At 40.3% G+C, this 24254-nt stretch overlaps 2 protein-coding genes across 2 annotated transcripts; both read left to right on the top strand.

The window, feature by feature from the left end:
* The first annotated feature begins 3705 nt into the window (after nucleotides 1–3705).
* On the top strand, nucleotides 3706–8168 carry LOC116121559 (cellulose synthase-like protein B4). Its single transcript, XM_031407513.1, is given in 12 exon segments — nucleotides 3706–3742; nucleotides 3850–3972; nucleotides 3975–4076; nucleotides 4079–4118; nucleotides 4195–4519; nucleotides 4803–4928; nucleotides 5100–5216; nucleotides 5325–5519; nucleotides 5660–5789; nucleotides 5920–6101; nucleotides 6262–6612; nucleotides 7632–8168. Coding segments are annotated over 12 exon segments (2265 nt in total).
* Nucleotides 8169–20491: 12323 nt separating this feature from the next.
* LOC116121574 (cellulose synthase-like protein B4) lies at nucleotides 20492–23975 on the top strand. Its single transcript, XM_031407531.1, has 9 exons — nucleotides 20492–20817; nucleotides 20900–21227; nucleotides 21504–21629; nucleotides 21775–21891; nucleotides 21986–22180; nucleotides 22291–22420; nucleotides 22554–22726; nucleotides 22879–23229; nucleotides 23346–23975. Exons 1-9 carry the CDS (start codon nucleotides 20561–20563, stop codon nucleotides 23913–23915), a joined length of 2247 nt encoding a protein of 748 aa, XP_031263391.1. The 5' UTR covers nucleotides 20492–20560; the 3' UTR covers nucleotides 23916–23975.
* Nucleotides 23976–24254: the final 279 nt, after the last annotated feature.

Genomic DNA, 24254 nt, shown 5'->3' with positions numbered 1-24254 from the left:
TTTTAATTTTTTTTTTTGTATTTAATTTTTTTTTTGTTTTATTGTTTTTTATGTTTTTTGGTGGTTCTTTTATTTAATTGTTTTTTTTTTTTTTTTTTTTTTTTTTTTTTTTTTTAATTATTTTTTTATTTTTAGTTTTTTTTTTTTTTTATTTTTTTTTTTTTTTATGCGTTTTTTTTTTTTTATTTTTTTTTGGTTTTTTATTTTTTTTTTGTATTTTTTTTATTTTTTAATTATTTTTTTTTTTTTTTTTTTTATTTTGTTTTAGTGATTTTTATGTTTTTTTTTTTTTTTTTTTTTTTTTATTATTTTTTTTTTTTTATTTTTTTTTATTAAAAGTTTTTATTTATTTATTTAATTTTTTGGTTTTTTTTGTTTGTGTTTGTTTTTAATATAATTTTTTTTAATATTCTTTTACATTTTTTTTTTTTTTTTTTTGTATTTTCTTATTTAATATTTTATTTTTTTGGTTTTTTTTTTTTTTTTTTATTTTTTTATTTTTTTTTTTTTTGCTTGTTTTTTTATATGATTTTTTTAAATTTTGATTTATATTTATATTTTTTATTTTTTTTTTTTTTTTTTTTTTTTTTATTTTTTTAAATATGTATGTTTATTTTTTGATTTTTCTTTTGTGGTTTGATTTCATATTTTTTTGTTTTTGTATTATGTTTTTTTTTATTTTTTTTTATATTTTTTTTTTTTAATGATTTTTTTTTTTTTTTTTTTTTTTTTATAAACACACAAACCAAACACTCTAATGGCAGAGTAATTAGGGACAGTATGAAACAGTCTTTGAAAGGGTGAAAAATTGTTCAAAACCTGTGTGGGAAGTCTGTTGTAAGATAGGCAGCTGTTTGGAATGCATACCACCAAAAATTTTAATGGCATGCCAGCTTGTGCAAGAAGAGTTAATCCTTGTTCAACTAGTTGTCTATGTTCCTCTCTACCCTCCCATTTGTTGAGGTGGGTGTGTGGACAGGGATGCCTAAACAAGATACCATTGGCTTGAAATAAGGAACTAGACTCCTATATCACCCCCCAATCAGTTTGAACACATTTTAAGGAGGTGTCAAATTGTTTCTCAACAAGTTATGAAATTAAGTGAAGATGGTGTAAGTTTCAGATTTGGTTTTCAGAGGAAAAATCCAGGTGAATCTTGTATGATCATCTAAAATTGGATGTAGTATTTAAACCTTCAGGTGAAGGAATAGGTGAAGGTCCCCAAAGGTCCGAGTATACAAGTTTGAGAGGTTTAGAGGCTTGAAAGGTAGATTTTGGATAGGTAGATTGATGCAATTTACCATATTGGCAGGCTGTACAAAATGTGAGGTCAGTTTTGTGTGAAAGGGGATCTCCAAATTTTTAAGAATTTTAGTAGGACTAAGAAGTTAGGATGACCAGCCTTTATGCCATATCATAATGTCAGTTTTTGGACAGGAAAAGATTGAAAACTATCTAACTAGTGGTAACAACCTTGTCAAGAACAGAAGATTGCAAAACAGTACTTTCATTTATTAGGTGCTACATCAAAAGAGGGTACATTGCTTGGAATAGACAAACTAGAATACATGGCAAGATCAGTGTATTCTCTACAATTTTTGCCCCTATGAACGTACACATCTTCATTACAATTATTGAGAGTTGGAGAAATCAAAGGTGATGTGTTGAGATAAATCAAGAAGACCTTGATTGGAAGAGCAAGGAAATGAGGCAGAGCTGGTGCTATGATGTTGAACATTGTGTGAAGAGGACAACAAGGGAGACAAAGCTGCAATGGAAGTAGGACAAACTGGAGTTTGAAGTTGGTACAGACCAGCTTTAAGAACTCCTTGGAGAAGGGTGTTGTGGAGGATTTGTCCTTAACAACACAATGATCATTGAAAAATTCAACCAAGACATCATTATCTCAGTTAATTTGGAAACACTAAGTAAATTTTTGGTAATATTAGGAACAAACAAAACATTTCAAGATACAAATTCCTTATGAACAGGCTAATATAGCAGAACCAGTATGTGAAATAGTTAGCAACTCACCATGCCAACCTGAAGTGTTCTCCTCCTGTGTAATTGGAGCTTGTTGTCAGCTGGGAAAATCAGAGGTAAAATGGTCTGTTGCTCAGAGTCCATGTACCAAGTAGCATCTCTTACAGTGGATGGTGGGGCTATGTGTTAATGGCTGCTGGAGTCTGATTGTGTGCCTGATCATAAGTCTGAGACTGAGCATAAACACCTGTATAGACTATTGAGGCCAACATTAGACAGTAAGCCAGTGTTGCTAGAGGAAGTTCAGAGGTTGTTGAAAATGGGGTTGTTTGATTTTGATAGACATTCTGAAATGGTGGTAACTGGCTCTGAAATGGTGGCAACGGCCTGCATTGGCAGTTTGTGAGTAGTGCTGAGGAGGTATGGAAGGATAAAACCCTCCATGATAAGGTTCAAGTGCTCTTGCAAATCCATGAGGATAAAATTGTCCGTAGCATTGAAGAGTTTCCTGAGAAATTAACATCAAACTATGGTAGCAGTTCAAAGACCATGACCAGTTTTACCACACACTTGACAGATAAATCTGTTTCTTCCTCCTACACGACCTCTTCCTCTGCCACCAGAATATCCTCCAGCAAATTGTGAAGTAAAGAATTGATTCTAGGTGGCATGAATTGATTCTGAGAGGGGGCATCACTACTGAATTCTGATTAGGTGCAGCGTATGACTGGTTACTAGATTGGTTGAACTTAGAGGATTGTGAGGTTGGAGCTAGATCAGTAGAGAAATGTGGTACAGATTGTAACTTCGTCTGTTCATTGTTCGTAGATAGACTAGCAATATTAGCTGAACTGCTATGAAATTCATTCTGAACCAAGGAATTCATTGTACTATTAGCTTTCTCCAGTCTAAGTTCTAGCTTCTGTATAACATTTGAGCTTCTTGCACAGTTATCGGATCAACCATGATTCAAGCCTAGTCGTTATGTTAACAACTGCCGCATCATATTCAGAATCTAAACCATCCAATATGTAATTCAACAACTCTTCATCGGTGATAATAACACCACTAGCAATCAACTCTCAGCATAACTTTTCATCTTTAGGAAATAAGCATGCATACTTAAACCATCCTTTTTCGTGTTTTGCAATAGACTTTAACATGCAGTGTTTTAGCTTTCGATTCGGTAAGAAATTCTTTTCAAGGTCAGCCATATCTCGGTTGCAAACTGACACTAGAGATCGCAGAAAACATAGACTCGATATTGAAGATAAAACCAACTCACCAGCAATTTATCAGTTCTTTTCCAAAGTAATACTCTGAACTAGGTTTTTTGTGAACCTCTGAACTTGAGCTATCCACTTGAACACGAACAAAGGGTGCTGGACATGATACGAGTCCAAGAGGTGTTCTTCGAGTCTGAGCTCCAACGGCAAACAGAATGTGATTTCCAGAAACGGTGGTTATCTCTTGTCAATTTTGGTGAGTACCGGAAGTGTTGAAGAGGAGAAAGAAGAAGATTGGAGAAATTGACTGATCAAAAGAGTGTTTGAGACTTGAATCGTTATTTGCTTTGTCAAAGGAAGAAGAAAATGTGGATGGATCGGCCATTTGCACATTGGTCAGTGGCCTTGGTACCAAGTTGATTAGAGAGGAAATGTAAACCTAGTGAGATGAAAAGAAACAGAGGAAGTGAAGAAGAAGACTGAAATTTTCGTTAAAATGTATAACTGTCACCGTACAGCCTTTTATAATACAGGTAAGGGTAAATCAGTAAATCCCAAACTACTTTAATATCCTAACACAATAACAATACTAAAAAAACTTGATACTACTACTATATAAACTTCCACAGCCATTAACAAGGTCACTCGGCCGCCAAAACAACACTACATCTTCGACAGGCTAATCCAATAATTTATGTGCCTCTATTTGAAAAGTTTTTCCTAAAAACACATACAAAGAGTGTAGATGTCACTATCTTGTTCCTCTCTTTCGTCTCCTATCTTTCAACAATCATGGACTTGCTTGGTTTCTCGCTTTCTTATGCGAGTTATGGTTCACTTTCAATTGGGTTCTCATTGTTTGCACCAGATGACTCCTATGTTATACATTCCCGAACGCCTCCAGCAACAGTAACAAATAAACTTCATTAATCACAACATATATTTCATTTCTAATATCGTTCTTATATTAGTTTCAACTCAACAGGGTGCCGGAACTTCCACCTGTAGACGTGTTTGTAACAACGGCTGATCCTGTGCTAGAGCCACCTATCCTCACAGTGAACACAGTACTATCTGTGTTAGCAGTTGATTATCCAGCTAACAAAGTGGCTTGCTATGTCTCGGATGATGACTGCTCACCTATTATCTTGTACTCTCTCGTTGCAGCATCTAAATTTGCCAAGCTTTGGGTGCCATTCTGTAAGAAGTACAATGTTCAAGTTAGAGCTCCCTTTCGATACTTCTTGGATGAGTCTAAACCGTCCATTTCAAATTCTAGGGATTTCCAAAAGGAATGGCAAAATATGAAGGTAAAAGAAAGGTTACGTACGAAAATTCTCATCTAATCGATTTTTATGTGTCATGTGAACCTGCACTGTTTTGGCATATACTAATGGAAAGATATTTTATTAAAAAGAAATTCACTTTATCGAGATATTCGTGCAATAATATTCAGTCTCAATAATTTTTTTTTCATGTCGATAATCCTAAATGAATACAGACACAAACAACGAACTGTTGCACGCCTACTGGTCGTTATTGTCTGATAGCATTATCTTATTTATTTAGTTTTTTATATGTCTAATTTTATAGGAAGAGTACGAGCAACTTTGCAGAAGTATAGAAAATGCAGCGCACCAGCCTTTTCCCATTGGTCTGACTGGCGAGTTGGCTATCTTCTCCAATACTGAAGTGCGAGACCATTCAGCAATAGTCAAGGTAGCCACTGTTCAAGTAGCATAGCCAATTCCATGCCACTTAACATATTTTTGCGTCTTCCATAGGCACTTGGTTAATCGGATTGACTTGATGCCAGTACTAAAATATAAATGGATGATTAAGCCTCTCTGGAACCAAAAGATTCAATTAACTAGACTAATCCTTTTATAGGTCCTATGGGAGAACAAGGAGGGTATCTCAGATGCGGTGCCTCATTTAATTTTCATATCCAGAGAGAAGAGGCCAAAGCATCCCCATCATTACAAAGCAGGAGCTATGAATGTACTTGTAAGTTGTTTTTTTGACTCTAGGCTAGATTAATCACAAACTTGATACACACAATTTTTGAATTAGCATCTTATGATTCTATTTTCTAATTTTTTTTATCTCAAACAGACTAGAGTGTCCGGGTTGATGACAAATGTTCCGTTCATGCTTAATTTGGACTGCGACATGTTTGTCAACAACACACAGATTATTCGACATGCAATGTGTCTCATGCTCGGTTCCAAGAATGAAAGAGACTGTGGATTTGTTCAGTCTCCACAATTTTTCTATGATAGACCAGAGGACTTGCTGCTTTTGCATGAAGTGAGTAATTTTTCTTTATTTAAATACAAATGAAAAATTTTCTGTTCTTTTAACTCTTACCTAAGAATAATTGAGCGTGTAGATCGAGATTCCAACTCTATTACAAATTATTTATGTACTGTTTTGCTTATGTTATATAGTATGTCGGGAAAGGAATAGTGGGAATTCAAGGACCTTTCTATGGAGGTACAGGATGCTTTCATAGACGAAAAGTTATTTATGGTCTATGGCCGGATGAAGTAGAAAATCAAGGTAAAGATGTAAATTCAGGTTACTCTATACATCTCTTTAATTTGCTAGACTAATTTTCACCTATATTGAACTTTCGCACACCCCAAAAAATGTATGGTAAATTTTTTCTACAATACATATTTTCTTAAATGTCTGACTTCATTTGCAGGAAAATCATATGATTATGAATTACTAAAAGAATATGGAAATTCAAAGGAATTCATAACATCAGCCGCTCATGCTTTGAAAGGGAATACAGATTATTTTACCAGCAACCTGTCTAAATCTCTTGAGGCAGCTCACCAAGTTGCAAGTTGTAGCTATGAGTACGGTACTGGCTGGGGTAAAAAGGTAAGGAGAAAACATTTTGAACAGCTTCTTATTGAGTATTTATTTTCATCAATCCATTAGGGCAAATAAACACATTAGTTTATCATAATTGAATTTTTAAGTCCAAACAACTACCAAGGTGTGACATCTAACATTATATATGGATGTTATTGTGTATCAGTTTGGGTGGATATATGGATCTACAGTAGAAGATGTCTTAGCAGGATTGACCATCCATGAAAAAGGGTGGAAAACAGGGTATTGCTCACCAGACCCTCCAGCCTTTCTGGGGTGTGCTGCACCTGGTGGGCCTGCAATGATGGTCCAACAAAAGAGATGGGCCACAGGACTGTTTGAGATCTTTTTCAGCAAACACAATCCGATAATTGGTACTCTCAAAGGCAAGCTCCAATTCAGGCAGTCCTTGGCGTATTTGTGGTTGCTTGTGTGGGGTTTACGTTCCATTTTTGAGCTTTGCTATGATATTCTTCCAGCCTATTGCATCCTCACCGACTCCAATTTCTTGCCCAAGGTAAGGGCTGTGGACTTATCATCGTCTGTCCTTTTCTGAATGCAACAGCTCAATAATTTTTGCATCAGATGTTTATTCACAAAGATATTCAGACCAATGTTCTGAAAACTGGACCAGAATATGACCTGTTCAAGGGTCCGGTTTCTGGTTGGATCGGTCGGTTGGATCGTATCCTGTAAAATTTTTTAGTCCCTAAATGTTTGAAATTCATCAAAAACACCCCTATAATGCTCCCTTAAGGTTTGAAATCTGTCTAAAACACCCCTGTCGCGCGAAGAAACTGGTGAGTGGTGGCGGCAGCAACGATCAACAGCCAATCGAAGTTTGGAATCATGGGGCTTTTGATATATAGGTCCGGCGAATCTGATGGTGGTGTTAGGGAGTTCCATCAGCGCCAGAAATTGCCGGAATCAAGAAGGAAGTCTGACGGCGAGCGTGAACTTTAGGTGGACGGCGAGCGACGAAGGTTGGACGACGGCCACTGAAAATGGATTGGTTTTGTCGTGGAGATGCCGTCAAGTCGAATGGTGGTATTTTCTCTGTCGAACAATGTCGAAATCTGGCGGGATTGAGTTGCGATTGGATCGCGATTGGACCGCGACTCGGCACTATTCCAGTGGTCCAACCGCGGCTCAATCCGATTTAACTAAAAATACCTGTTTTTAAAAGATACTAGACTGGAGATATCGTCGACTCACAATCGAACCGATCTGATCCGGTCTGGTTTTCAGAACACTGGTACAGACTTGTCGTAGTCATTTAGTGGTCGTGCTGGACCTGGATGTTCACTACTTTGTCAAATTTCCAGTTATGGCGACCGTTCAATGAATTATAAAAAGTTGTGACCAGTCTATGATATGTTTATATTGTCATTCATTGTGCTAGCTGTCACATCGGCCATGCATCTTGTCAATTTGCATTCAATATTAGCTTGATTGGTGTCGTATGCTTACAAATCCATACACGTAACAAAAAAATTCATTCTTTTTAACTGTTTAAAATGTGTCCAAATTTTGCAGGTCCAAGAACCGGGCATATATTTTATTATTGCTCCTTTTGTGATCTACAATCTGTATACTTTATCAGAGTTCATTCGAACTGGGTTCCCAGTTTATTCATGGTGGGTTGGCCAACGTATGGCAAGAGTTGTGACTGTAACTGCGTGGTTGTTTGGAGTAATAAACGTGATACTCAAGCTCATAGGATTATCTGAGATGGTTTTTGAAATTACACAGAAAGGTCAATCTACTTCTAGTGATGGTGGTGATGATGATGAAGATAAATTTATCTTCGATGAGTCCCCGGTTTTTGTGTCAGTCACAACGGTTGTGCTGGTGCACCTAACCGCATTGGCTACTGGCTTTTTGGGCTCACGACCACTATCGGTGAAGCAGGGGTCAGGCCTAGGAGAGTTCTTCTGCAGTGTTTTTGTGTTGGTAGTTTTCTGGCCGTTTGTGGAAGGTCTGTTTAGGAAAGGAAAATATGGGATCCCCTTATCCACCATATTTAAATCTGCTGCTTTGGCATTATTTTTTGTATATTGGTGTAGATTTTAAAAGAAGATCCTAGGATTGAGACGATATGAAATATTTGATCTTCATCATTGTTGCTTTTACTCAAATGTAAAAGTTATATTAATTGCTTAATTTAAACATCATAGGTATTTTATCATCAATTTTGTCTTAATGCTGAAGCCTGTGAACATTGTCAAATTAATATTTCCAAATCTGAAAAAAGATTCATGGAATCATTACTCAAATTTCCATTGTCTTTCAACGTCGTTTATATATATAAATTTGATGTTGTTTTGAATCATTTTTATGTTTGTATTAGGTTTCTGTTATGCCTAAAAATATAAGGGCTGACGTCAGGACCCTTTAGTCCGCAGAAGTCAGATCATTGGAACAGCCACCGTCTGTGTCTGTCAGGATAGTGGACGCGCGTCAGGCTAGTTAGGAGGCTGTGGCGCTCCCACATGTCCAATCCCTGCTCTAAATCGTGCAAATCACTCTGGAAAGTGGGCAATGTGACATAAAGAAGGATTTGCATGGATAATTCCACCAACTTGCAGATTTAGTGATCATTGCCTCAAGGCATCTGACTTTACAATGATAATACAAGGTATCAATTGCTAAGAAAAGAGAGTGTAATTAATCAGCTAATAGCGACCTGACCCCTACCATCAATTCAAACATCAGTGGACGTAGGACTTGCTACCTTAGCATCCGAACCACTTTAAAACTGTCTCCATTGCATTTACTCTCTCTTATCCATTACTTTCACGTGCGATTTCTTGGCCCCTACAATGTTTCGCACGTGCGTTTCGTTGGTGCAAAAACACGCATCAACAGTTTGGCACTAGAAGGAGGACCTGATTTAGTGTTCATCCTTCATCAGGAGAGTCTCCAACGTACCGGTCCTACAGCAACAAATGGCCCGCCAGCCAAAACATGAGCAAACCAACCAAGGCACTCAGGGTTCCCCCCAAGTTCAGGGGGATACCTCTTCCAAAAAACCTTCAGCCTCGCAGAATGATGTGGGAGACATCCCGTCCAGCTCACAGCTTGACCCCGCTATAAGAAGCTACCTAGAAAGGTTTGACAATACTCTCCAGACGGTCAACCAAAGGTTGGACCGTTTGGACCAAGGCGCGCCATCCAAGTCAGCTGCGACAGTACAACCGCCAAAAACGCCTGCAGATGGCGCGAAAGCACGGCAAAGGGAAATAGCCCATGCCACGAGCACTGCAGCGCGAAGGTGAAAGGGTAAGCAAGTGGCAAAAAGCAAGCCCACGGGCTCCAAAGGGCCAACAAACACCGACCGCGTCCCAAGCAGAATACCAGTCTCGTTGAGAATCGATGAAAGGACGCAGCCTAAGCTGTCCCACGCCACGTCGTAGGTACGTACCCATAAAAGTGCTGGACGGGTCGATTCTTATCACCGTCAGCAAGTCAATCTTGGTCGCCACCGTGCGAAAGGGTCACACACTTCGCGGGGCGGTTCTTACCACTGCGAAGGTCGTGAGAATACCCTGTACCTCTCATCGCCATCGCACGCCTCTAGTCAGCGTGTGTCGAGAGTGGCTGGAACAGCCAGCTGAGGCGAAGAAGAGCCCGACCTCCGGGCATTCCTCAATAGTAACTGCGAGAACTGAACTCGCGTGGGTGAAAGCAACCCCCAAACGGCTCCGTTGCCGCTAATTGAAGACCTGCAGCAAGCTCTAGACAGGCTAAGGGCCCAGCAAAATGAGCAGGGACAGGTCGCATCTGCGTCCCTCTTCTCTCCTGAAGTGTTAGCCGCTCCACTCCCGCCAGGATTCAGGATGCCCGACATGCGGGCGTTTGATGGAAACTCCGATCCGCAGGATCATCTGTATGAATTTAACGACCTGATGGAGCTCCACCAGGTCTCAGACTTGGCGAAATGCCGCTGTCTAGCAGTAACATTGACCTCCCATGCCAAACAATGGTTCAGGTCGCTCCCAGTAGGGTCGGTCAGTTCGTGGCCTCAGATAAGCACGACGTTCCTCAGGCATTTTCAAGCGAATCGGAAGTTTTCAATGCCTTTGAGCTACCTTAGCAACATAAGGCAAGAAAGGGATGAATCCCTCCAGTCTTACATTGACTGTTTCCACAGGGAACTCAACAAAGTGGCTCATACTCCCGAAGAGTCTGTTCAGACTCTCATTATAGCCGGGGTTCGCCCACAAACCGACCTGTGGAAGGAGTTACAAGCTGAGGACGATGTCTCCCTCACAGGATTCTAAAACCTTGCGGAGAAATACCTCCGAATAGAAAATTCGTTGGTGGCACTACGCCGTCGTGACCCTGGCGCATCAAGCAGTATGTCCGGTCGGGGGGAAAGTAGAAGAGCTGATCGCAGAGGGGACGCTGATGATTAGCGAAAAGGGAAGAAACCTCGCTACGAGCACAAGAAATCCTACTTCTGTACCTGTCCGTTTCTCAGTTCGCAGCCAGTGCAGCTTTGATTCGGGAAGAGGAAAAGGCGTAGTGGCCAGTGTACTATGCGAGCAAGCGCCTGACAGATGCCGAAATGCGATATCCAGAAATGGAATGATTAGCCTATGCCCTGCTAATCGCCTCTAGAAAGCTGCGACCTTACTTCCACGCCTATACTATCCATTCAGACAAGTCCTTCAAAAGCCAGAAGCATCGGGTAAACTACTTAAATGGGCCATGGAATTAAGTCAGTTCGATCTTAAGTATAAGCCGAGATCAATTATAAACGGGCAGGCAGTTGCTGACTTCATCTCAGAATTTTCCTATCTTCCGATCGAGCAACAGCCTGGCGAAGCCATTTAGGAAGATATTAAGAACTTGTCGACTTGGAGTCTCTACGTCGACGGGTCATCGAATAGAAAAAGGGTCGGTGCCAGTCTCCTTCTTTTGAGCCCCGAAGGGGCCCGCATTCATGGCATTCTTCGGTTCGGATTTAAAGCGACCAACAACAAGGCTGAGTATGAAGCTCTGCTTGCCGGGTTGCCATTGGCTAGAGAAATGGGCGCGACCGCGATCAGTGTGCACAACGATTCAATGCTGTTCATCAACCAAATTTTGGGGGAATATCAAGCCAAGGAAGAGAACATGGTCCGTTATCTGAAAGAAGCTAAGGCCGCACTTGAGCCATTCAAACATTTTGAAATCACTCAGATTCCCAGAGACAACAACTCTGTGGCGAACACCCTGGCAAGGATAGCCTCGTCGTTGGACTCAGAGGCACTAGATAGCATTCCTGTTCGGCTCTTCGAAACCCCAAGTATCAGCCTGATCGAACAAGCCGTGAATGTGACTCATTCTGATTCCTGGATGACTCCCATTTTTCTATACCTCAAGAATGGGATCTTACCGGACGACAAGGTCGAGGCAAGGGTCTTGCGAACAAGATCCGCTTACTATACCCTCATCGGGGACCAGCTGTATAGGAGAGGATTCAGTGCCCCCCTCCTTCGATGTGTAACCAGCGAAGAAGCGGACTACATTATGAGGGAAATTCATGAAGGGATCTGCGGTAATCACACTGCCGCACGATCTCTTGCAAACAAGGTTGTTCGTCAAGGGTACTATTGGCCCCGAATTCAAGACGACGCTTACGACTTTGTCAAGAAATGTGATAAATGTCAGCGGTTCGCAAGCATACCGCGAGCTTCCTCCCACGAACTGGTGACTATGACTAGCCCCTGGCCTTTTTCCATGTGGGGGATTGATCTCATTGGCCCCTTGCTAGTTGGAAAAGGGGGAGTCAAATATGTCGTGGTCGCGGTAGATTACTTCACTAAATGGGTAGAAGCCGAACCGCTAGCCGCGATCACAACCAGAAAGCTGAAGGACTTTGTTTTCAAGAATATTGTGTGCTGTTTTGGAATTCCTCACACCCTTATTTCAGATAATGGAAAGCAGTTCGACAATGAGGAATTCAAACAGTTTTGTGACGAGCTGGGCATCCATAAGAAATTTGCCTCTGTGGCAAGACCGCAAGCAAATGGCCAAGTTGAAGCTGTCAACAAAACTATCAAGCACACTCTGAAGGCAAAACTTGGCACAGCTAAGAGAATTGGGCCGACGACCTCCCCGAAGTCCTATGGGCATACCGAACAACTCCAAGGACCTCCACCTCGGAAACCCCCTTTTCACTGGCATACAGGTGCGAAGCAATGATCCCCGTCGAGGTAGGAACTGGTTCACTTCGGAGAGACTTGTACAATGAGGCCGATAACGAAGCACTCATAAGGGCAAGCTTGGACCTTATCGAAGAACATCGTAGCAAGGCTTCGCTAAGGATAGCAGCCTATCAGCAACGCACGAAAAAGTTCTTTGATTCAAAGGTTAGGCGAAGAGACTTCCAGGTCGGCGACCTGATGTTAAAAGAAGTTCTCCTCGGGACCAAAGAACCAAGTGCAGGAGTTTTAGGGCCAAACTGGGAAGGTTCGTACCGCATTGATAAAGTAATCAGATCGAGGACTTATCATCTCAAAAGGCTAAACGGTTCAAAGGTACCTCGGGCCTGGAATGCTGAGCATCTTCGGCCATACTATCAGTAATTCCGAACTCAGCTTTCCTTGTAAATTAATTTCTGATTTTTGTAAGTCATTTCTTTGTAAAGTTTTTATCTTGAGCGTTTGTAAACAATCTCTATGTATGATCTTTTCATGCAAATAAGTTATGTTTGATTCAATGAATGTAAACGATCAGAAAGAACTTATGTATGATAAAGCGAACAGAAAATTGTAAAGGCAAAAATGTATTTCATTACTATGGAGTATAGTAGGAAAGAAAACATGACTGCAAGACCTAATCCAACCCCTACAGGGCCGACCTCCTTGTCCTAGGGTTGGTCAGTTGAGGGTTTGTCCGCTGCGTGTCCAGAACCTTCTGGTCGGAAGGTCGTCGCTTTATCGTCCTCTCGAGCCATGGACATGAGTGTTTCCTGCCAGTCTGCTGGGAGGTCGGACATGTCAAGAAGAGGATTCTTTGGTCGCAAGGCATAAATGGAGTCAATTGCCCATTCGGCAGCCTTCTCCTCGAGCTTCTCTGCCAAAGAAGCAACTTTCCCTTGACTCTCCTGAAGTTCAACTACAAGAGCCTGTCTTAGCTTCTCAGAGGCCTCTTTCTCCTTTTCTGCTTGCGCGACCTGCAAGAAGGTCGTTTTCAGCTCCATGTCCTTCTCCCCGACCAATCTGGAGAATCTGGATACGGTCCTCTACAGCTCCTTTATCTCCTCTCCCTGCTTCTCGAGCTGCGCTTTCTGGAAATCCACCGTGCAAAGAGCCACATTTCTTTCGTTCAAATAACTGTTCACCGATTCGAGAGACAGGTTTCTCTCTGCTTCGGTAGCTTCTAAGTTTCGCTTAAGCACTGCGTTCTCCTCCTTCAGGGTAGCACCTCCCTTCATGGCTCCCAGTTGTACTTTTTCCATGGACATTCTCATGGAAAGAAGAGCCTGCGAACAAAAGAAGAAAGAGTTAGTTAACTAAAAGAAGCTAAGTTAAGCCCTCGCCGAGGACAGTTCGCTCACCTTGCTTAAATGATGGATCGATGTGGACATTAGGTCCACGTTGCTGGAACTTGCGAATGGCTCGAAAGATTCCGAGAGTCCTCATTCTAGCAGGGCATACACCATCGGCTGCAGGAATTCCGGCAGGTTCCCCAGTGAGTCCAACACTGGGGGACCCTTCTTCGCGGCCTCAGCAGCCGTCGTGTCGTCCATAGGCGCCTTGCCCGACTTGCTCTCGTCCGGGTGCGACCTCCCTGGTTGCTCACCTTCAGATTCTGTCTCTAATTCCTCGGCCTGAATCTGGTTCCTCTTTTTTCGCTGAGCCATGGTTTTTATCCTTGGCCGAGCAGGTGACGGTTGGGCGACCTTCGTGGTTTGCGTCGGTGCGTCCTCTGCCAGCTGTGGCAAGGACATTCCGAAAGGCCGCGCCATTTGGCTCGGGATCACACCCTCAGCCTGGGGGACTTTTCGTGCAGCTTCGGCCGCCTTAGCTTTCTTCGTCCAAGGAAAGTTGGTGTGCGTTCGACGAGGTTGCTCTGGTTCCTTCGGTGGCATGGTTGTTGCTGCATGCAAGGCAAAGTTAGTAAAGGCATTCTGTCCCACAACCAAGAAAAGAATAAGTTAGAGAAACTTACATGGTAGAGGCTCTAACGACGCGCTGGCGTTAAAGAAACCGTACTTTCGCAAATTTGGGATTGTCATAAGTGTCCTCGCGTCACGCTTGTCCTCAGGAAGGGAGCCGAACTGCAAGATTCTTCTTCTGTCATGGAGCAGCCCTATTTCAGTTGTCTTGTTAACTGTCAAGAAAGAAAAATCAGGTCGTTAGAGCGAACACGCTTCGAGCGCGATGAGTTCGCCAAAAACAAAACAGAAATACAAACAAAGAGAAGATGCCTACTCGGATCCTGGAAATGGAAATGGCAATGGCCATCATAACGAAAGAAGAAAAACTTCGTTTCGTAGGCCCCCGCGTTGCTGGGATAACTGTGTATCCCGTCGGCGATCGTAGGTCGCCTGGACAAGTAATACGAATCCTTATCCTTGCTCTTCTTCAGATAATACGAGCAGCCGAGCTCCAAGGCTGTCAGCTCACCCAGTCCATTTTCCTGGCACGCGATGTACATTGCAACAGCAATGACATACGTGTTCGAGGTCAGTTGCATCGGTGCGACCCCAAAGTGGTCCAAAAACGACCTGATGAAAGGGTGCAGGGGGATAAGTCCTCCACCCTTGATAATCTCCTCAGAGATCGCGGCCAGGCCTTTTGATGGGTATCGCGACGAGTGCGTCAGGTCGTAGAATACATCCACTTCGATGCCGAACTGGTTTATTACCCTCTCAAGTTCTTCCTCGGTGAGTACCAAGAAAACCTCAAGAGGGATGCTAGGAGCACCATGCGGGGACGAGCTGGTTCCCTGCTCAGGTCTGGTATCCGAGGGGTCTATTTTGCCAGTCTACAACAGCAACAAGCAGAGGGATTATTTGGTCTTCGTACGCTATATCGTACGATGACATTGGAGGAAATAAACTCCCTAAACCCTAAATAAATACCCTAGCAACATGGTTTGAGCCACCATTCGCGGCTCGAACCCGGCACAGACGACTAGTCTCCGATGGGCTACCGGAAGATCGACGCCATTAACTCATGGAAAAAATGAGATGGTGGCAAGAAAACCCTTACCTCTCGGAGTACGACGACGGTGTCTGCTTCAGATGCCGGAAAAATGCAAGTCTGGAAGACAAAGGTTCTTGGCCTGTGAAAATCTTTTGTTCTCTATGAAAAAAGCTTTGGTAGCATTGCCTGAGAACGATTCGTGGTTTTTATAGTGTGTGGGTCGGCGTTTGAATTCCTTGAAATCGAAACGACGTTCGAGCGGTAAAAATTCTTTACCATTGATCTTGGCCACGTGTCACTCATCAGCGAGGAAGGGTGAACGAAACGACTGGATGAAGTCAAACTTTCATCTTTCCAGTCGAAAAGCTTAAACGACGGCCATATCTCTCTCAGAGCATTAATTGCGTCTCAAATCTTCATTTAATGCTCTAGTAAGGTGTACCGTTCCAACGCATATTGCATTTAATGTCCTGGTAAAGCGCACTGTTTCAGCATGCAAGGCATTAAATGTGATTGGTTGGCATTCACCACGCAAGGGGCACACCTGTCAGCACAGGGATGGCTTCATTAAATGCCTTCCTGTTACCAAAATAAATGGGTGACGTTAGAAGGATCCAGGTCGCTCGTCCTTGAGCATGCGAGGTCGCGCTCGTGCATATGCCGCTCTGACCTACTTTCGAACAGATAGTTCTCAGAAATCATCTAACCGCAGCACGACCTGTAGTTTCCAAGGTTCAATCCTCAAACCTTAAAAACTAGGGGGCTTCTGTTATGCCTAAAAATATAAGGGTTGACGTCAGGACCCTTTAGCCCGCAGAAGTCAGATCATTGGAACAGCCACCGTCTGCGTCTGTTAGGATAGTGGGCGCGCGTCAGGCTAGTTAGGAGGCTGTGGCGCTCCCACGTGTCCAATCCCTGCTCTAAATCACGCAAATCACTCTGGAAGGTGGGCAATGTGACATAAAGAAGGATTTGCATGGATAATCCCACCAACTTGCAGATTTAGTGATCATTGCCTCAGGGCATCTGACTATAAATTAGGAATTCATCTCTCATTAAAGGGATTCGCACACTTTTCGCTTGATTAATTATACTCTCTTTTCTTAGCAATTGATACCTTGTATTATCATTGTAAAGTCAGTCAGCTAATAGCGACCTGACCCCTACCATCAATACAAATATCAGTGGACATAGGACTTGCTACCTTAGCATCCGAACCACTTTAAAACTGTCTACATTGCATTTACTCTCTCTTATCCGTTACTTTCACGTGCGATTTCTTGGCCCCTACAACGTTTCGCACGTACGTTTCGTTGGTGCAAAAACACACATCAACAGTTTCAATTATTTTTATCCAAAAAAAAAAAACTTATGTAGGACAATCTTATCACATGGTATGGTGAGATTATCCAATCAAATGTTATATAAGTTTTTCTCTATTTACCTGTTTAATGAACGGACAAGTCTTTTGTTTGCTGTGGGATTTAATCGGATGCTAGCAAATCTCATATCCCTATGAAAGCAAAAATAAAGCGAACGGACAAATAAATAAAGCATACATAAATACAAGATTTATAGTGGTTCACCCTCTGTATGAGAGCTACGTCTATTTTTCTAATTGCAGAATTTCACTATGAAAAAGAAGAAAAATTATAAGAGTTTCTCATAAACCTCACAAATTGGCTTTCTTTAAACCTCTTTGTGGTGGCTCTCACTCTCTAATTGTGGCTTTGTCTTCTATTCTATTCAATTACCTAACTCTAGGATTTAACCATTTTTTATAAGTAATACATGAGATATATTCTTAATAAGACTCAAAATCCATATCCTAATAGGGATTTTAATTTTTAATTCCTAATATAATTATATTCATATTCCTAATTGTATTCCTAAAAAAAAAACACAATTCTATGTAGAAACATATTAGGAAAAGTTGTGTCCTAATGCAATACTAATTTAGATTGAATTTTGTTATGCAACGGAAACATAAACTCTAATGGTAGCTATTTAAATATAATAATAACAACTACTAAAACAGAAATAAATGACCAAAATAAATGCAAAGCAAATAATACCTGGAATTAATGAGATTCGGTATTATAACCTACGTCCTTGGGCACTGCAAAAGAAAACTTCACTATCTCTAAAGAATATTACAAACTTTTTGGGTAATACTACAAATACACAAATTATATGTGCATAAAAATAATTACCCAAAACAAAAGGGAGATACAACAAAACTTTTCAATTAAAGGGTCCTTAATGAAAGAACCATATACAAGAGGGGTGTAATAGAAATACAATTTGTGATGCTTATAACTATGGCTTAGGTCTTTATATATAGGCCTCAAAAGTTCCCCCACTTTCATTCCTAAGAAATGTGGGACATACTAACCTTTGGCCTATTTTATATAAGTCCCTAAACCTTTCTCTATTTTCATTTCTACCCCAAGTGGGATTTTGCTAAATGAGTCATGTTTCCAACAAATTTGACTCCACAATTTTAACAATGTCCCACTTGGAGACTAATTCAACATATGTTTTCAATTCTTCACTTCCATCAACAGCAACATCAACTCAACTTTCTTCAAGCAAGAAGTTCAACTAAAGTTGTACAAAACTCCAGTTTCTCAATGGTAATCACCTTCGTAAACATATCAGCAGGTTTCTAACACCCTTGAATCTTCTCGAAAGCTATAACTCCTTCTTCCAAAGCTGAGGATATGAAAGGTATTGTACTTTTATGTGCTTTGTTCTAGCATGGTAGACTGGGTTTTTTGCTAGATGAATGACATTTTGCCTATCACAATACAATGCGCTCTTCTCATAGCAACATCTTCTGTCTCTGTAGTAAAGAGAGCAACAATCTCTTGTAACTTTGAAACTCAACTGACTATTGTACCACTTAATGCAAAGACATAACGTGTGATACTCTTGCGGTTATCAATATCACTAGTCATATCAACATCCTGATAACCTTGTAGCTCTAAATTTGACTTCCTAAGACATAATGTTGAACCGGTACTACCTCTCAAATATTTGAAAATCTATTTTATTGCTTCACAATATTGCTTTCCTAAATTGCTCATATACTTACTCACAACTCTCAGTGTATATGCTATAATTGACCTTGCACACACCATAACATACATAAGTCTATTAATCGCTGTCATTCTACATATAATAGAAGTAATATCATTGATTTATTGTTTTTTCTTATGTTAACAGAATTTATATCCGGTATCAGAAATGAAAAAAATTGTAAATAATAACATTGATTTATTTAACATTCAATGAACAATAAGAAAGACTAATTAAAGTAGATGAAATTAACGGAGATGAGATATGACATTCCACATAGAATAGAAGTAGATTAGACTAAAAATGGATCTTACGTTGCTTCAATTAACTCTAGATGTGCGTTCATTGCCTCTGACATCCAGCCTTACTTAGCATACGTCTCTCTTCTCGAAGCTACATGAAAAATTCAATAATTCAGAATCTCACATGGTGATTGTCAAGTGCTTTTAAGGAATTTTGTCCCATCCTCCAACCGTAATTGAGCAACAGTTCCATACGAAACTCCACGCACGGGCAGAAAAATGAAATGGCAACCAGACTAGTTAGCAATGTCGTACTCAACAGCAACCACCAACTGATGGGCATTCGGGTTTCTTTGTCCTTTACTGGTGATTAATGGTCCAAATCCTGCCATTTTCAAACACATTATCACCCAAATCGCTCCCATTTCCAAGTAAATGTTCGATTAATCTTGTTTATATTAACAAGAAAATCCTAGATGAGGTGAAATATATAATTTGCTAAGCTATTATTATAGACACAAAAGTAGAAAAGAGAAGATTTATGACTCCAGCACTCAATGTTGCTTGCAATATCAAATATTGGCCGTAAGCTTGAGCCGCCATCGTAGATTCGTATCTTTTATGTAACTTCTTTCAGTACTTATTATAAATGAAGCTGGAAACAAGTTTAACCTAACTATGGACAACGGATGCATCAAATTGTTAATAAGAATGAGGGGAATAAGCACAAAGTATATAAATATGTAAGATTCAGTTCAATCTCGTTCCAACTTGAGCTGGGAGCAAGCAATTATATATTACATAAACTGGAGAAGATTAATCATTGGCGGACAGGAATATCAGTTTGGTGGCCTAAAAGCTTGAATGAAGGTTTAAGATATTTTGGAGAATATTCCCCATGGTAAATTAAAACATGAAATACACATTATTTTATTTTTTATACAGATCTGTTATTATCATTTCTTTCTTTCGTTTCTCATGAAATTTACAGATTTAAACTATATCCCTTCCCATTTAGGTACTAGAAAGATACAATTTCAATAAACATCTCTAATATTCATATTTCTCAACAAATGAGAAGAGCTTTTTACTTTTTCAAAAAAAAAAAAAATAATTATGTGGTCTCCTGACCCGGCGAAGAAGAGGTTATAAGGCAAACAAAAGCAGTGACAAGTGACAACAAGCAACTTTATATGACTCAAGGTTCAGTCCTCGAAGAGATAAGATAATGCTTTCATCACCACATATGTAACAGAGACACAGTCGTACAAGTTAGTAAAACTATAACTTAATAACCACAATAACTAAAGCTGCCTAATGCCACGGTTGGGAGTTTTACACCCAAAAGGTTAACTTATTAGGCGAAGAGACTCCTTTCATTTATAAGTCCAAGACCTCCCCAATATGCTTTTAATATGAGATTTATTATATTCTCCCCCACTCAATCCTGTGACACTCTCGTCACGGATGAGGCCCCCTACCTACCCATCCACTTTACTTTTATATGGACCTACAATCACACGTGAATGCCCCTGTGTGGACGCTTGATAGGACATCAAGAGACTCCTTTCATTTATAAGTCCAAGACCTCCCCAATATGCTTTTAATATGAGATTTGTTATATTCTCCCCCACTCAATCCTGTGACACCCTCGTCACGGATGGGGCCCCCTACCTACCCATCCACTTTACTTTTATATGGACCCACAATCACACGTGAATGCCCCTGTGTGGACGCTTGATAGGACATCAAAAGATAGATTGGGTCTGCTCTGATACCACTTATCACGGGGTGAGAGTTTCACACTCAAAAAACTAATCTATTAGGTGAAAGGACTCCCCCCATTTATAAGCCCAAGACCTTCCCGATACGCTTTCAATGTGGGATTTATTACACTAAACAGCTTCGATGTATACGTATTCATATGTAACTTATACTCAGCCTGCAAGCACCAACCAGTAACAAGGCCACCAAAAGAAATTTTCATTATCTCTTGTCCATGGCCAATCCTGTCTCTCTCCCTCTGTTTCAAAAAGTTTTTATTAAAAACACTACCCAAAGAGCTGTAGATGTGACTATCTTGTTGCTTCTCCTTTGTCTCCTCACTTATCGTCTCCTCACTCTCAAGGATAACGGGCTTGCTTGGTTTCTTGCTTTCTTATGCGAGTCATGGTTCACTTTCAACTGGGTTCTCGTTATTTGCTCTAGATGGACTCCTATGCTATACCAAACATACCCAGAACGCCTCCAGCAACAGTAACTTTGATCAAATATAAATTTTATTTTATTTTTTCTGATACATTTTACCGTTGTCCTAATTACTATTTGAATTCAACAGGGTAAAAGAACTTCCTCCAGTGGACATGTTTGTGACAACTGCTGATCCTGTGCTGGAACAACCTATCCTCACCGTAAACACTGTGCTATCTTTGTTGGCAGTCGATTATCCAGCTAACAAACTAGCTTGCTATGTTTCGGATGATGCCTGCTCACCTCTTATCTTCTACTCTCTTGTTGAAGCATCTAAATTCGCAAACCTTTGGGTACCATTTTGTAAGAAGTATAACGTTCAAGTTAGAGCTCCCTTTAGATGCTTCTTGGATGATCGGTCTGTACCGTCCAGTGCTAATTCTGGGGAATTCCAGCAAGAATGGAAAAAGATGAAGGTAAAAGAAAAGTTAAGAGATACAGATAAAGCTTTTCATATCTTAGCGTCTGGTCAAGCTGCCTCGGTGCCTTGTCTCTATTGGAGTAAATGAAATTTTATCTAAAAATATTGTTTTGGTGGGATAGGGAGTCTGAATAATATTTTTTTTAATTCACGTTTGTAATCTAGTTATATAAGACAACAAACAATTAATAAATAAAAAAGTTGTAAGCTGTAATTATGGGGCCTTATTGGCTTAGAGTCTCATTTATATTTTTAAGTCATTTTTTTATAGGATGAGTACGAGCAACTTTGCAGAAAGATTGAAAATGCAACGCAACAGCCTTTTCCCTTTGGTCTAACTGGTGAGTTAGTTGTTTTTTCCAATACAGAGCTCCGAAACCATCCAGAAATAGTCAAGGTACGTACAATTGATTGATTTGCATATACTTAATAACTTTTTTTCTTTGATTCGGCACTTTAACCAGTATTATAATATAAATTAACTGATGATTAAGCCTCTATAGAACCCAAACATTTAATTTATTAGATTAATCATTTTGTAGGTCCTATGGGAGAACAAGGAGGGTCTTCCAGATGCGGTGCCACATTTAATTTACATATCCAGGGAGAAGCGGCCAGAACATCAACATCATTACAAAGCAGGAGCTATGAATGTGCTTGTAAGTTGTTCTTGTTCCTCTAGGCCAAATAAATAACAAACTCCAATCAACATCTTAACTGATTCTGATTTCTAACTTTTTGTACGATAAATAGACTAGAGTCTCTGGGTCGATGACAAACGCTCCATTCATGCTTAATGTGGACTGCGACATGTTTGTCAACAACGCACAGATTTTCCGTCAGGCAATGTGTCTCCTGCTGGGTTCCAAGAATGAAAGAGACTGCGGATTTGTTCAGTCTCCGCAATTATTTTATGACAGACCCGAACAACTACTGATTTTGCATGAAGTGAGTCATGTTTCTTTTCTTTTTTTCACTCACAAATCGAGTAAGAATAGATACCAAAGATATTTAAGCTGCATTAAAGATCCTAACTTTGTAGCTAATTGATAATATAGTATGTGGGCAAAGGAATAGTGGGAATTCAAGGAGCTTTTTATCAAGGTACAGGATGTTTTCATAGACGAAAAGTTATCTACGGTCTACGGCCGGATGAGGTAGAAGTTCAAGGAAGAGATGTTTACTCAGGTTTATATCTCTGTCTGCTCTGCTAATTATCACCTATGGTGTGCCTTTGATCATGAACAATTACTACAAAAATAAATGGTTCAAGGGTAACTTTTTTCTCCAATGCCTTAAATGTTCTGTCTTCCTTTTGCAGATGAGAATGAATTACAAAGGGATTTTGGAATCTCAAGGGAATTCATGAAATCAGCTGCTCATGCTTTGAAAGGGAAGACAGATTATTATCCTAGCAACCTATGGGAATCTCTTGAGGCAGCTCACCAGGTTGCAGGTTGTGGCTATGAGTACGGCACTAGCTGGGGTATAAAGGTAATATTGAGCAAGCATGTTCATGAGTTCATCACTGTTTTTCATCCCCAGATCCATTAGTGTTCATGCAAACAAATTCAATTTCAAGTCCAAATAACACCCAAATTTTGAAGAAGAATCACATCTAATGTAATATACGGTTTCTGTTTCAGTTTGGGTGGATGTATGGATCCACTACAGAAGATATCTTAACAGGGTTGACCATCCACAATAGAGGCTGGAGAACAGGGTATTGCTCACCTGACCCTCCAGCCTTTCTAGGGTGTGCACCACCTGGTGGGCCGGCAACGATGACCCAACAAAAGAGGTGGGCCACTGGACTGCTTGAGATTCTATTCAGCAAACACAACCCCATTTTTGGTACCCTCAAAGGCAAGCTCCAATTTAGGCAGTGCTTGGCGTATTTGTGGATCTTTCTTTGGGGATTACGCTCAATTCCTGAGCTGTGCTACGCTCTTCTACCAGCTTATTGCCTCATTACCAACTCCAATTTCTTACCCAGTGTAAGGACTGATGATATATTGCAATCCACAAATTAACATGTGTCTTCACGTGTTACTAGAATAAAAGAGATCCAAGATTAATATTTTACTAAATGTAATATCTTAAATTATTGCAGATCCAGGAACCAGGCATATATATTTTTGTTGCCTCCTTTGTGAGCTACAACCTGTATACTCTATCAGAGATCATCCGAACTGGTTTCTCAATTAAGGCATGGTGGATTACCCAATGCATGGCAAGAATTATCACATTGAGTGCATGGTTATTTGGAGTAATAAATGCGGTACTGAAGCTCCTAAGATTATTAGAGACAGAATTTGAAGTTACACGAAAAGGCCAATCAACTTCTGGTGATGGTGGGGACGATGATGATGGTCAATTTGTCTTTGATGAGTCACCGGTTTTTGTACCAATCACGGTGGTTGTAATGGTGCACCTGACCGCATTGGCTATCAGCTTGTTTAGGTTACTACCACAATCAAGCGGGCAAGGGTCAGGGCTTGGGGAGTTGTTCGGCAGTGTGTTTGTGTTGGTATCCTTCTGGCCATTTGTGCAAGGTCTGTTCAGGAAAGGAAAATATGGGATTCCCTTATTCACTATATTCAAATCTGCTGCTTTGGCTTTACTTTTTATACATTTATGTAAAGAGGTTCAGAATATCTGTGTTATTGTTGACATGAAATAGTAAATCTTCATTGTTGTTATTTGTTCATCAAATAATGGTGAAAAAGATATTTTGATTTAATATCAGTGTTACTTTATCATCAAGCAGTATATTTAAATCCTTTTGTTGCTGTTATACGTTAGTGTGTCTGTGTTGATATCCATCTGGCCATTTGTGCAAGGTCTGTTCAAGAAAAGAAAAATATGGAAGAGTAGTACTACACTGACAAATCCGTCTCACTAATTTTTTCTCACAAACGCAATGTGTCAGTTTATAATTAGTAAACTTGCAATGAGTTTTATCTATCCAATAATGGATCATGCTTGATCTAATGCAATTGCGAGTTGAATATGGAATTCT

Source organism: Pistacia vera, unplaced genomic scaffold (genome assembly GCF_008641045.1).
Source record: "Pistacia vera cultivar Batoury unplaced genomic scaffold, PisVer_v2 Contig994, whole genome shotgun sequence".
Classification (NCBI taxonomy): domain Eukaryota; kingdom Viridiplantae; phylum Streptophyta; class Magnoliopsida; order Sapindales; family Anacardiaceae; genus Pistacia; species Pistacia vera.
The sequence above is the reverse complement of the archived record's forward strand: the minus strand, read 5'-3'. Positions and strand labels throughout refer to the sequence as shown.